Source organism: Lepisma saccharinum, chromosome 7, assembly GCF_977018435.1.
Source record: "Lepisma saccharinum chromosome 7, izLepSacc3.1, whole genome shotgun sequence".
NCBI classification, from domain to species: domain Eukaryota; kingdom Metazoa; phylum Arthropoda; class Insecta; order Zygentoma; family Lepismatidae; genus Lepisma; species Lepisma saccharinum.
Window position 1 is genome coordinate 97,809,945 of NC_139235.1, and position 15,597 is coordinate 97,825,541.

Consider the following 15,597-nt stretch of genomic DNA (forward strand, 5'->3'; position numbering starts at 1 on the left):
GCTGCTCGTGCAATTTTGACAGTGGAAGACATGTCCATTAGTCTCGGTGTTACTATTGTATGACTATTATTTTTTTAATTACCATTCAAATAAATATTTTAAAGCTATAATATGGAATTTTCTTACTGTTGTCTAAAGTTAATCATTTATATAAATTGCTATGAAATTACCCACAGTTTAAAATTAGATAAGTATTAGCATTATACTTACTTACTGAAAAGTAAAAATCCTTGTAACGAAGTTGATCCCGACTTTTCTCCAGCTGCAAGCAGTGCTACAAGAAATGGTAGGCGGTCACACCACCTGTATCCCTTTGACATCTAACATTATCATAAGAGGCACTTTATTGAGTCTTCGAAAATCTAGCTCCTTGAAAGTCAGTTTTAACTTCATTTAAGGTGAAATTTTGCTCTTTTATGCACATCAAGTTTGGCAACACTGCTGCTGAGAGGAGTTGTACACCGGAGAAATACATTACGCTTATGGGAACATTATTTTATTTATTTATTTATTTATTTTCGAGAATATCAAACATCCAGTGGCATAGAAAAGTACACGAACAGAAAGGGATACATTGAAAAAGATTTTGGTAGTTGGAAAAGTCTAAACTCCGATTTGATTAGTCGTAAATTGAAGTTGAAGTTGATTCTCCATATGGAATACATGAGATTGTGTAAACACTTATTGATCATACTTTTACACATCGTATCTCATTTAATAATCAACTGTATAAAATGCTTACACTCGTAATATGGGGAGAAATTCATACTCTCGCATACTGTTAATTTTTTTTTTTAGTAGCAGTGCTCATTCCGACAATATTGAACTAAATGTAATACTTGTACAAAACTGTCACTCCTCCCCTTAATATTGGTATTTCATTAATTTAAATCTTTGTCCTACACATGGTGATTTTCACATTGCATTAATATTTCTAATTACATAATTAATATAATGTGGTTAGTGCTACTTACAGGAAATTCAACCGCAGGACGTGAGGCAAGACCACATCTCCATGCAGGTGCTTGAAGTGTACGAGGCCCAGTATCAAATACAGACCAGGCATAAAAAGGAGACTCGCAAGGTAAGATTTAACTTCCAAGTTATAATACAGGTACTCACTTTTTCCGTGAAGCTGTTTTAAGTAATTTTCTATTAATTTCGGTAATCACATCCTCATTGAAATTATCTTTGCCAAGCAACGACACAACGAATTCCAATGAGGATGGTGGCAGTGGTTACCGAAATTAATAGAATATTACTTAAGACAGCTTTGTGGAAAACGTGAGTACCTGTATTACCTATTACCATGTCTCTCTTTCCCATATTTTGAATTCAAGTTATAGTATTTGGTAAGTTTAGATGCAAGTGACATTTTTAGAATATTATTATGAAACATCACTTGAATATTTTTACCTTGTTTCATTGAAGAAAAAATAAAAATAAACTTTTTGGTGCTAGTATGTGTGAATGGTAGCATTCTCAGGCATAGACATCCGCAGGATTTTTTCAGGGAGGGGCAAGGAAGGTTTTTTTCCAGGGTGGACAAACAAGGCACATTTTCTCCAAAAATAGGGTTGTTCCCTAAAAAAAATTGCTTAAATTTGAATTTATGGTGTTCATGCAATAATTAACACATATTATTGTGGCTAAAATGAAATTATATGTGTGAAATACATAATTTTTGGTTGACTTTCATTTTCCAGGGGGTGGGGCACCGCCCCCTCTTGCCACCCTTCTGGATGCCAATGTTCTCAGGGATGCATTCAAAGTATCACTACTGATTAGTATGATTTGATAGAGCTCAAGAAGGTTACTATTTTCCATCACTAGTGTATTATAGAATTATATGATGTAAATCTCTTGTGCATCACAACGGTGACAACCTGATGACTAGGATTAGGATTTTTGACTTTTATGACCCAAAAATCACTCAAATATGCAAAATAAAAAATGCTCTGATGACCTAAAATTTAAAAAAAATATGCACTAATTTGAAAAATATGCCCTTACAAATACAACTGTTTGAAACATCAATATTTAACATATGCTGATGTGGCCTTCCGTGTGAATTTTTTTAAAATTAAATTCAATGCTGTACCTTTATCCTATCTTGTGAGTGAACAATCTAAAATTGCCTTTTGGATAAAAATTAAAGTATTATACATAATTAAGTTAGAAAGTAGAAGATATTTTACATATTATTCGTTTATTTTAACTTTTTGATTTACTTGTGTTTTCCATTGTGTCCCACCACAAAAAAAAATCTCCTTTAACCAACATTTACCCCTCAACTAGAATATTCAAAGGTCAATTACCTTCTCTCTTTGTCTTAAATAATTTATTTCTCAACATTTGACAATTCACAGAAATTAAAATAAATGTGTTATTAAACTTTTGGTGCCCAAGCGTCTCGAACGAGATACCCAAAAGTAACCCTCAGGATGCCAAGCGTCTCGATCGAGATGCTGTGTCAAGGTCGTAGTTTTTACGTTATAACTTTTCTATTTTTGGCTAGAATTTCGATTTTATTTTTTTATATTGTTCCTAACACATGTATTTAACAGAAATGGTTTTCTGCATTTTTTTTGTCTTCGTGAAAATGGAGGGGGAAAGGCGGGGAAAGGGACTTCTCTTTTGCGTCTCTTTTCAAGGTCAATTTTTTGCCGACAAAGGAAGACCGGCTTTGTTGTTCTAAAGCAATGCTTTTCACTCCCTCTTGCTAAGTGCATTCGAAGGAAGCTTGTTTATCAGTATCCGATGTCAAAATGAAAGTTTTCTGTGAGGGCGCAAGCAGGGGGGGAGGGGGAGGAGGAAGACTGGTTGTTGAATCTGCATTGTGAGCATGGAATTTCGAAGCGCGCTGAAGGAAACCTTTGTTTTTTTTTAGCACAAGTGGCAACAGGGGTTACCCAGCATTGTCTAAAAATAGAATTTCAAGCAGCTGCAGAATTGGCGCTCATTTGTCACTACGTTCTAGCTTTTTGTCCGTGAATGTTGTGCGTAGGTGTCATTTTGTGCCCAAGTGCGAGGACATTTTTTGGGTGGTGACAATTTTTTAAAATAATTTTTGGGGGTTTTCTCCCTTCCCCCTCCATATATACACCAAATTTGCAATAATTTTGCATTTTGTGCATTTTGACATTTTTTTTCGGGGTGCGGGAAACACCATTTTTTTAAAGAAAAGTATATTTGAGGGGATTTCCCCCTTTCCCCCTCCATATGTACGCCGAATGTGCATAAATTATATATCGTCTGAATCTGTGATTCATTCTGCGTACAACGGTGTATCTTTCAAATCTCTAGGGCATTTAGTTTCTGAGCTATAGTCATTTCAAGGTACCGCTGCATTTTGAAGCTTGAATCAGTGGCATGCCGACCATTCCTTTTGGGGGTACAACTCAAGTTACTTTTGTCATATGATAATAATGCAAATATTTTTGTGTTCCTTACACGTCAGCGATCATTTCCATGTGCATGTCGACACTGTCATGTACTTTTTTCTTGTTGGGAGGGTGGGGAAACCAAATTTTTTTTCCCCGAAATTTTGGAATTTTGAGAGTTAGCCCCCTCCCCCCACCACATATACGCCGAATTTTCAAAAATTTCATATAGTCTGAATCTCTGGTTTATTCCGCGTACAACGGTATATCACTCATCTCTCTAGGGCAATTAGTCTTCGATTTACACTCATTTAATTGAAACTCTGCATTTTGCTCAAAATCGGCTCGGGCATCAAGGGGGTTACATGTGAAAATGGCCTTGGGCGGCAAAAGGTTAAGTAAAGAGGCGGTGTTTCATCTGTCCCACCTGTGACACAAAATTATTTGCTTATAGCTACAAATGTGGGAAGGTATTTTAGGGGTAGTATGACCAATCAGCATTGGGCATACATGCCCACACACAAATAACCACAAGCCAACCTAAGTACAAGGGCCATTAGGTTGGCATCAGGGAAAGCTTGTGAGAGCTATTCTCCCAGAAATTTATACCCCCCAACCCCAATTAGGATCATGGTTCATGTTTACTAACCAGTTGTCACTCATGGGAGGGGTAGAAATGCTTTATTTATAAAGAACCAACCATTGTTAGGCTAACAGTAGCCATTTTGGAGAACAAAAACCATGTGCTCCAAATCACATGTTTACTAAATCTTTTATTCTTTACTGAAAATCAGAGATAACACTCACCCACAGGTAAAATAATGCCTAATTTATTAAAATTAAACTCATTTGCAATTATCTGGCATAACTAAGCCAGAAAAGCTGAAATAACACTTTTGTTTATGCTTCTTAAGCAATTGATAACTCTGCCATCTGGCGGGAGAAAGTGGCAACTCTCCCAAAGACAAGGAAAGATCTCAAAAGACTCCAGCTGGCCAATGAGAAGCCGCCAAGGCTGTGACGTCACAGAGGGGACTTTTCAGATGGCCTATTGTGTTCTGAGCTTGCTAGTCAAGCTCACTTGTATTACAGACCCACCTGAGAGCAGGTCAGCTTGGAAGTTGCTGGTGAAATTCAGTGTGTGAATGGCCACATGTGCCAGCAACAAAGGATACATGAAGGGAAAAGGGATCTAAGGTCCTGTTACAGGAAACACAGGCCTAAGTGTGTGTGACCAAGTGGGATATTGTGTCCACAAGTGCATTTAAGGATCCCAGTGAAAATTCAGCAAAATAGCGAGTTTTGTGTCCATCATCCCATGTGGAAATCCAAACCACATGGTCGGCAGGACTGACGCCATAGAAGCATCCAGAGGATATCAGTGAATATCCAAGTTGTCCTTAGCCATCCTTCCCAGAAAAGCCAGGAAAATTCATTTATCACCCCCCAAAGCCTTTGTTACACCAAGAAAGCACATAATCATAATTTTTTAGTGTGGTGTATTACAAATTTGTCCATGTGTCGGGATGTGGCGATAAAGAGTGAAAAAGTGTGGGTAAAGCCCCAGGTTTGATTGATCTAGCATGAAAACGGCTGATATGTAAGTACAAAATCTTTTGTATATCTTTTTTTTGTGTCTTGTACAGTGAAGTGCTCATGTTTGGTGGTAGCTATGCCACAAGTGATGTTCTTTTCCATGAATAAATATGTCGTTTAAAGGTGTCTGACCTTCTATCATTTTAGTGAATCATAAGCCTATTAAGCCCTCCTCTAGTTACCGATTATTAAAGTTAGGCTAAAGTTCGTCTGTTGCTTAACAGATATCTCAGGGGATATCTGTTACTATACGGAACACCACACGTGGAATAGGGTCTGCGTGTGGCCGCGTAAAGCGTGGTTCTCTTTTGGTTTTTGCTGTTTTTTGATATATCATATATTTAAAGTTAACCTTTTGTAAAACCAACTTTAAAGCAATATAATATACCACCCGTAAAAAGCAATCATCATTTTTTCTCCCCTCTTACGAGATTATGAGACTCAGAGGTAGCAGATTCACTACAATGGATACAAGGTCAAAGTCACTAGAACGGCCAGCCGGCCATATGTCATCCCCCAGTGGTAGTGGAGACTCCCAACTAGCCTTAATTATTGCCATGCTCAAAGACCAAGGGCAAAAGCTTGATAGTCAAGGGCAAAAAATTGATAGTCAGGGACAAAAGCTTGACAGTCAGGGAAGGGAGATCATTCAGGCATCAGCAGAGATGCATAGGAAACTGGAGGCTGTTCGTATGGAGTTCCAGGCCAGACTGGACTCCATCCACAACGTAACGACAAAAACTTCCGAAGCATTGGTTCGGTCGGTATCATCAAATACCGACAGGATCAGTAACGTAGAAATCAGATGTAACGAGCTGGAAAAACAGGTCAATAGGGACTATGTCCAGCTATCTGAACAAGTTAGTGAATTGAGGGAAATAGTGCAAGGGGTAAATGGCACAGACAACCAGACCACCGTAGCACAACTCCTAGGCAGGTTAGATGCTCTGGAGAACACTTGCAGGGAAATTGCCCGCAGTGATAGTGCCATCGCCATAGAAGATAGAATTCTTGAGCGATTGAGGAGGGAGATGCAGAACTGTATGGTTGAAGAACCTAGATCGCACAATATCATCTCCGAGGGTCAGAGTGTTCCGCAGCCCACCCTTCCGCTATCAGCCAATAGTGAGGAGGGTCAGGCAACCGAACAGGCTAAAGATAGTGCAGCCCTCACGAAAATTTTGGCGTGCCTAGAGGGGTTGGAGAGGTACATTACTAAATCACCTGCTCCGGTAAACCCATGCACCAAGCCAAGTCCTCACCCAAGTAAAGAGTCTGCCGTCGGAACCACCAACCACTTGCACAAAATTCCCGAAGTCACTAGCAGAGGTCCAATGTCAGATCATAGTAGTGGGTATTCCTCCCCCCAAAGGTACCATGTTTCACATAACTTCTCGGAATCCTCATCCGGAGGTTCGGACACAGAATTCCGAAGCCAACGGAAAAGGAAAAACCGAAGAAGGCGTGAAAGTGTACCCAGGGTTAGGTTCTCAGACCTAAAACAACTGCCCACGTTTAGCGGTCAGGGAAATAATCTGGCCTCTGATTTCCTACAAGAATTTGAGAGGGATCTTGATCTTCTAGAAATAGATCTGGAAGATGCCCTTAAAATAGTGTCGTATAGTCTGCGGGACGAGGCACGCCAGTGGTTCGAAAGGAACGAACACAAGTTCCGATCGTACGTGAACTTTAGGAAACAGTTCCTGAAGTACTTTCAAGGTGATGGGTGGAGGGCTTCCTCATTATCGAAAGCCCTTAATGGCAAATATAACCCTAACCTACATAGATCAATGCATAAATATTTTTGGAAACAGGTGAAGATGTTTAGACTGGCCTTACCAGAAATTGCAGATCACCAGATTTTTACGCATGTCATCCAACAGCTGCCACGTAGCTTAAGGGATCAGCTGGTTCTAGCCCCCTTTACCTCTTTACAGGCAGTGGCCAATTCCATACTCAGGTATGAAAGTGTACAGGCACCACAAAACCCTGAGAGGGATAGCACAAGGCATGCACGACTTCCATATGGGAGAACCACCCCTCACGTCAACCAGACGTACGTGAGTCGTGGGAAGGATGACACCAGTGGTCCATCAGATCCCGATAAAGCATACAGTAACCAGTATAGGCGTAGGGATAAGAATAGGTTTAAGGAACCCATCAGCGGGAAAAAAGGTAAAGGACCAAGAAGGGGTATAGAACCCCAGGGTAGGAGTTCGTTAAGACCCCTCGGGTCCACAGAGCATATAGCTGAGGTGCATTCCGAAAGCCACAGTCAGGGAAACTAGATAGGCAACGTCCTGAAGTGGGGAGGGGCGATGCCGAACCTAGATTAAGCCCACCATGTTCAGCCCAGTGTAATCATCATCCAATCATTAAGGCTCATCAAGCCATTGGAGATTCAATGTTGTCTAGGCTAGCTCAAAAGAAGTTTGGTTACCCAGTCCAAAGGGACTATGACGGTAGATACCATGTAGGGCTATGTAAGTCGGGACAATCCTCTAGCCAGCTGCTCAGTGAACTCCGTCGTACTAAAAGTGTGCACGATAAAGTAGCGTTGATGATTGCAACAAATGACATGCTCCGAGGGGAAGACAGCGACCGAGTGCTGCGGAACCTCGAGTGCATAGTAGGGGTTCTTAAGAGGAAAGGTGCCAAGAAGATAATCATTCTGACACCTCCACCAATTCCCAGACTAGCTAAGGAAAATAGAGCTAAGTTCTGGGCAGGGTATGATTCTCTCCTAGGTAAAATTACCTCACTGGAGAACAAAGGTAATATAAGAGTGCTTGATGTTTCTTCCAAGTTTACTCACCAGGGTCAAGAATTAAATATGTCCTTATTTGAGGAAACCATGGGGTATGGCAGTTACAAAAGGCCTGACCTGGTTCACCTCAGCCCCAGGGGCATGGACGTGATTCTCAAGGCGTTAGATGAGGTACAGTGGTTTACCCAGCAACAGCCAGAGACCAACAAACGTCAGTCACCTCAACAATGGGAGGATGTAGACGCCATAATGCCATACACCCCACCCACGGGAAACTAGCCAACGGTGCTCGTAGGAAGTAATGGTGGCGAGGGTAAAGTAAATCCCCAGAGATTAATAAATGTTCCATTCTGTAATAGGGACGACAGTGTGTCTATAGAAAAGGAACCGGTTAGCGATAATTGTAACAGTGTAGTACCCATTTATTTGTATTAGTCAAGTAACATGTAATATTTTTAATGTTATACATTGTGTCAATGGGAGAAATATAAGTAACCAACATGTAAATAACATGAAGCTATGGAGATGTAGTCCCAAAGCATACAACCTGTACATCGACAAGCTCAAACTATTACATCCCGATTTAGCATCCAAAGTGCCTCAAAAATGCTAAGCAAAGTTGTGGATGGGGTTCAGCTCTGTCTGAATACAGAACAACCATTGTAAATAGTATATGGGACCTATATTTCATTTTTGTGCATTTTATATACTGTCAATGTTCTAATATATCCTATATTTAGAGTATCTTGCATTTATGTTGTCCTATTTGAGGGTAGGGTAAGAAATGTATCTCAGAGCTAAAAAAAAAAAAAAAAAAAATGCCAAAACAAAATTAGTACACATCTCCACTACCACCATGTTTGAGTAGGCCAAAGGTAAATGTCGACACAACCAAGGTACAGCCAAAGCCAAACATGGGAATTCACCACCAACACAGCCAGATTGTGTAAGTAATGGGGCAAGTGATAGTGTGCAGTGACCCATCACAAGTGTGCCACCATCCCAAAACACACAGGCTTAGGGGTGAAGAGCGATACATCGCAAGCAAGATGTTGGGAACTATCCACCATGCCCACTGAGGCACAGGAAGCATGGGGAGTATCCGAATAGTGGTTGTCACCCCCCAAGATTACCGAGCGGAAAGTAACAACCATGAAAACCAGGACATACCCATAGTGCGCATAGACAAGTGATATCCGAACCTACGTATAAAGAAAGTTAATGTGTGTATGCAGACTTAAGTACAGTGTTCAAGGGCTTCTTTTTATAAATGTGTCCCTTTGGGACTAAGTGCTGAAAGGGTAGATTAATCCATCCCCTTCAAGGCAAAGAGAACAAACAGTGTTACAAATTACGTACGGTGACCGAAGTATCTTATATATATATGTAGGTACATCTATATAAATTCTTTATCATAATGGGTAGTCAGGACTCAAGACACCCAAGAACTTTAATAGGAATGGAATAGGAGGCAGAAACTCTGTCCGCAATGTATTACAAATATTTTTAATATGTATATTTCCAAGAGTACATCAATGTAGATGTATATGTCAAGTATGGTAATTTTCAACATGTCCATTACAGGAGTATGTTAATGTCAACATGCCACATCATTTCAAGTGTTTCTTTTAACAACATATGTGTAATTTAATTTTGTATAGCCGTGAATGTTTATTTTTGTGTGTGTTTGCATAATAGTGTATAAGGTTAGTGAGGGTAAAGAAAAACGAATCGCTTCTCGAATCCTTTTTCTTTTTCCCGAGGGGCCGGGATATGTATGACCAATCAGCATTGGGCATACATGCCCACACACAAATAACCACAAGCCAACCTAAGTACAAGGGCCATTAGGTTGGCATCAGGGAAAGCTTGTGAGAGCTATTCTCCCAGAAATTTATACCCCCCAACCCCAATTAGGATCATGGTTCATGTTTACTAACCAGTTGTCACTCATGGGAGGGGTAGAAATGCTTTATTTATAAAGAACCAACCATTGTTAGGCTAACAGTAGTCATTTTGGAGAACAAAAACCATGTGCTCCAAATCACATGTTTACTAAATCTTTTATTCTTTACTGAAAATCAGAGATAACACTCACCCACAGGTAAAATAATGCCTAATTTATTAAAATTAAACTCATTTGCAATTATCTGGCATAACTAAGCCAGAAAAGCTGAAATAACACTTTTGTTTATGCTTCTTAAGCAATTGATAACTCTGCCATCTGGCGGGAGAAAGTGGCAACTCTCCCAAAGACAAGGAAAGATCTCAAAAGACTCCAGCTGGCCAATGAGAAGCCGCCAAGGCTGTGACGTCACAGAGGGGACTTTTCAGATGGCCTATTGTGTTCTGAGCTTGCTAGTCAAGCTCACTTGTATTACAGACCCACCTGAGAGCAGGTCAGCTTGGAAGTTGCTGGTGAAATTCAGTGTGTGAATGGCCACATGTGCCAGCAACAAAGGATACATGAAGGGAAAAGGGATCTAAGGTCCTGTTACAGGAAACACAGGCCTAAGTGTGTGTGACCAAGTGGGATATTGTGTCCACAAGTGCATTTAAGGATCCCAGTGAAAATTCAGCAAAATAGCGAGTTTTGTGTCCATCATCCCATGTGGAAATCCAAACCACATGGTCGGCAGGACTGACGCCATAGAAGCATCCAGAGGATATCAGTGAATATCCAAGTTGTCCTTAGCCATCCTTCCCAGAAAAGCCAGGAAAATTCATTTATCACCCCCCAAAGCCTTTGTTACACCAAGAAAGCACATAATCATAATTTTTTAGTGTGGTGTATTACAAATTTGTCCATGTGTCGGGATGTGGCGATAAAGAGTGAAAAAGTGTGGGTAAAGCCCCAGGTTTGATTGATCTAGTATGAAAACGGTTGATATGTAAGTACAAAATCTTTTGTATATCTTTTTTTTGTGTCTTGTACAGTGAAGTGCTCATGTTTGGTGGTAGCTATGCCACAAGTGATGTTCATTTCCATGAATAAATATGTCGTTTAAAGGTGTCTGACCTTCTATCATTTTAGTGAATCATAAGCCTATTAAGCCCTCCTCTAGTTACCGATTATTAAAGTTAGGCTAAAGTTCGTCTGTTGCTTAACAGATATCTCAGGGGATATCTGTTACTATACGGAACACCACACGTGGAATAGGGTCTGCGTGTGGCCGCGTAAAGCGTGGTTCTCTTTTGGTTTTTGCTGTTTTTTGATATATCATATATTTAAAGTTAACCTTTTGTAAAACCAACTTTAAAGCAATATAATATACCACCCGTAAAAAGCAATCATCATTTTTTCTCCCCTCTTAGTAGTTATGTTTAATCAACAGTGTTACGTTTAATGTTTCATTGCACAGAATCTAAGAAAAATGTTGCTTAACTATCAGTACAATACTTACTTTAATATAATAATGTAGTCTGCATGTCCCACCTGTGACAATGGAATGCCATACTATTTTTAGTTTACTTTATGTGCCCCGATTTGCAATATGCACTGAATAATTTATGTAAATTTTCAATTAAAAATGATTGCCTATTGTCAGCCAGCAAAGCCTTGTACTCAGAAAATCTTCTTTCTACTTCGGCTGACACAAGAAGAGCATATTTAAAGTAAACAATGTCATTCGTTTCAAGTTCCATAGTATCGAGAGAAAGTTTTTCTTCCAATAACATTTTTGCAATAGAGCATAATGTATGATGCCCTTTGTTTCTTTCAAAACTGTCTTCATTTTCGTTGTGAATAAAACTATGAATAAATTACATGGTGTTTGTGGTGAAGTGGGACAAGTATCAACGAAAATGAGGAAACTTTTGGGAAAGGAAAAGGTTATCATAAATTGTGCTTTAATCCAAAAATGTTATTGGGAGAAAATTTTTCTCTCGATACTACGGAACTTGAACCGAATGACAGTGGTTTTCACCATTTTTTGAAGATATAATGTGGGACGTATAATTGTAAAAATATCAACAACGAGTGAACATGGGAGTGGGACGATTATGTCACACAGTTACAATGTATGACATTTATTTAACTTTCCTTTGGCAGAGATTAATCTTAAAATTTGCAAGAAGTCATACATTTCATCTTGTGTGGCATATTTTGCAGCATACAAATCAGAAAATTTTGTTAAAATTCATGTCATGGATTTAGAGATGCACATGGTTAAAAAACACATTCGCAGACTACTGCCTGGACCTTTGTTATGTTAGAAGAATCATTTTTTAATGTAAACTTTGATATAACTGTTTGTAATATTAACAATAAAAATGAATTTTGTGACATAAATCAACGTGGAGTTTAATTTCTATATCTCAGAACACAAATTTTGTATAAAACTCATCAAGTATGACATCACGATTTTTTTTACTTTTTCTTATAAAGAGTTTGCAACACTTGCAATTATCATATACTGAATTTAGAATGAAAACAAACTACCATATGCACCTTTATTATACAAAAAATTATGTTAATTAATAAAAATAAGTTACATTGATCTAAAAATGGTGAAGATCTTCACACCAACCAATGAATGCTGTGAATGTATTAATTAAACATGTAGGGTTCATATTTATATTTGGTTGGATGCGGTAAAAGTGGTTTGAGTATTACGTACCTGAAGTTTCGTGTTTCCACTTTGCACAATTGCATAGTATTTTCCGATGAATTTCACTGCCTTCATGCACTAAAGGTACAGCATCTGGATTGATTGATTGATTTGGTGTTTATGTCCACTTTATGCACAGTAAGGCTAATTGGGACTGGACCTACATTTTAAAGTGGGATCCGAACCACCATGTGCCTCCACCGGGTATCGAACATGGGACCTCTTCATTGCAAGGCGATGACGCTACCACTGTGCCATCAGGGAAGCCCTAGGTACAGCATCTGGTGTGAAGAGGGTAGCACATCACTTCTATGTTAGTTCCTGGGTGGCAGTAGTTGCAGTGTGCCTTCGAAATTAATCTGGAAAACAATCCAATTGTGCAATGTGGAAACACGAAACTTCACATAGGTAATTAAAGAATATGTTCCTAGAGTACTTAGAAATGTAATATTTCTTTGAGTATCCATGTAAAATTCCAACTGGTTAAATGCCCTCTCGTTTGGTGTCTTATGATTTATAGTTTTTCTTGTATGTACACATTGCTTGCATTGTAGAATTATTTGTGCATGTTCATGTTTGTGTTTGAAAAAGAAAACTCCATACTGGATCTATGTTGCCATTTTCATTATTTAATTTATTCCAGTGTTCTTCTGCAATGAACGAAGCTTGCCAGACATTCAACTCTATGTTTCCAGTCAATCTTTTTAAAACCCTTCTCTTTTTAATCAAGTACTTCTCTTCGATGATGTGAGCTGACAAACCTGTTTTTGGGTTTAGATTTATAATGTCCAAATCGTGTTTGAAGAACACTGGAATAAATTAAATAATGAAAATGGCAACATAGATCCAGTATTGAGTTTTCTTTTTCGCAAATGGAGTAAGCCACCATCTTTAAACTTTAATGTAACAGAAAACATCAAGAAACTTTGTGAAAACAATGAGGACTTCGAATTACCTGATGATATTTGGGATTCATAATTAAAAAAATAATTAATGTGATCAAAAATTTTTATCGGATATAAAAATAAAACAGACTGCTTCTTTTCGCAGTTAGGTTGCTATATTACAACAATGTAACATTGACAACATGAATTATATAAGGGATTCTTTTTGTTTAAAAAATTGCTAACCATTGTTATAACTGTATCTTTAATCAAAATAAAAATAAATGTCTGGTGAAAGGAGCGTGTGTTCTCCTGAAACGTCACAACAAAAACTGTTTTATTGTGCTTGTAATAACCTTAAACTACAAGAAAATAATCCTTATGATTTGCAAAGGAAACTGTATGACTCATCCTATAGCCATGTAAGAACAGTTTTACACGTTTGCCATTATCTCACAATTCAGGCAAGTTTCATATTTTTGGGATGCACATGATATCAAATATTGTTAAACAAAAACTCAATATGCTGACCAAGGAAGACGTTATTTTATTTTAAAACATAAAACTAAACGTTGCATTTCAACCTTCTAGCAAGGTCTTCTTTAGACTATGTACCAAATACATATGGAATAAGGTACAAAACAGGAAGATGTATATATAAACACACACACAGAAATCACTCCCTCCAGACACAAGATTATTACAAAGTTGTTTATCTGGAACATTCCTTTCCAGGTGTTCCAGCAGGTGGCCTTCTTCTGTGGTTTCATCTGACAGGCGATTTAGATAAACATTTCCTTTCACGTGGAACGTGGTTATACTATCTCACACTCTTTTTCCTTATCCTTTCTTTCTTCATTCCTCTTCCTTCTTTTCTTCTCCTTCGCTCTTGTCCTTTCCACTCTTTCTAACATCTTCTTCCATTCTTTGTTTATCATCAGTCCTCCATTCCAGTTCATAGTGTCTTCTTCCCCTTTGTACGTTATTTCATTTGTATTTGGTACTGAGTCTGAAGAAGACCTTGCTAGAAAGTTGAAACGTAACGTTTAGTTTTACGTTCTAAAATAAAATAAATTCTGCCTTGGTCAGGATATTGAGTTTTTGGTTATCATGGAAACGGCTTAATGGTGTTATCAAGTATTGTTTTAAACTTATGTTGTAATTTTGGCTTTATTCTGTTTGCAGATAGAACCCAAACCGAGAGTTCACAGTGGTAGTTGTGCAATTGAATTTGCCGTGGGCATGATTATGAGACACAAGCGATACAATTACACTTGTGTAATTTACGGCTGGGATGCACAGTGCACAGCATCACAAGAGTGGATAATTCGGATGGGAGTTGATTATTTGCCAAAGAAGGACAAGCAGCCATTTTATAACGTTTTGGTCGAAGATGGCTCAAACAGATATGCCGCACAAGGTATGTTCACATAAGCTAAGAAAGTGCAGGTTGGTTGTCCAAGAAAGAATTAGCGAAAGTGAAAACACCATCTGTCTGAAACTGCTACATTTATTGAAACAAAGTTTAACTAATCAGAAAGAGTATAGAAAAGGAAAGTTAAAAATTGTACTTACGTATGTGAGTATAGTGCTCTTATTGTAGAACGACGTTTCAGAGATTGACTATCTCTTTCCTCAGGTTCGTATAAAAACTAAGTACTTGGCATAGTACTGCGTCAAAAATGTAATATGAGGATTGTGGTTAAGGGTTGGTTAGGGTACATTTAAAATATTAAGTTTTTGCTATTAGAAGTACGTAAAAACCAAGCCGTTCCCTAATAAAACTTGTACAGTAGACCTATTCACAGGTAAAAAAGTTAAAAATCTAAAAAACATGCATAAATCACAATGCAACCTGCAGGTTTGGCCTTTCCTACCCAACTGTGCTTATCTATCCACATGAAGGTCAATTCTCAACGAATATTTCCCCTCCCCTTAATTTTCTCGTTTCCCCTTATTACGTCACAAATCCAACGTGAATTCACGTTCCTCTCTTGCAGCTTGCATAACTTCCGGAGTGACGTGGAAACCGATATTGGGTTCAATCTTCCAGGCTTTATCCCATTTTTTGAGGAAATTGATCCACCCTTCTTCCAAATTTCCTTCGTCCCTATTAAGATTACTCTTCCCCCCCTACAAATACTCGCTGTTTCATACACGTTTCTTCCTAATTTCCTCCCCTCTTTTCTGATTACCTCTTTTTTTGCGATTCTATGCCCACTTTCCAAAATATGTTCTGAGAGACCCGTTTTGGGAACTTTTTCCCTTATGTCCTTTTCATGCTCGCTCCATCTTTTACCCATATTTCGGCCCGTCTGTCCTATGTACTCCTTCCTGCATTGGCATTCTATTCGATA

The 15,597-nt window shown here is 38.5% G+C and overlaps 1 protein-coding gene across 2 annotated transcripts in view; it reads left to right on the forward strand.

Annotated features, from left to right (window-relative positions):
* LOC145990060 (F-box only protein 21-like) overlaps positions 1-15,597 on the forward strand; it is a 51,751-nt gene that overhangs the window by 21,985 nt on the left and 14,169 nt on the right. Inside the window, exons 7-8 of one of the 2 annotated variants that reach the window (XM_083125712.1) lie at positions 965-1,084; positions 14,426-14,660. In XM_083125712.1, the coding sequence (XP_082981838.1) occupies positions 965-1,084; positions 14,426-14,660 (355 nt within the window). The remainder of the gene's footprint in view (positions 1-964; positions 1,085-14,425; positions 14,661-15,597) is intronic. The other variant, XM_083125713.1, reaches the window with a different exon arrangement.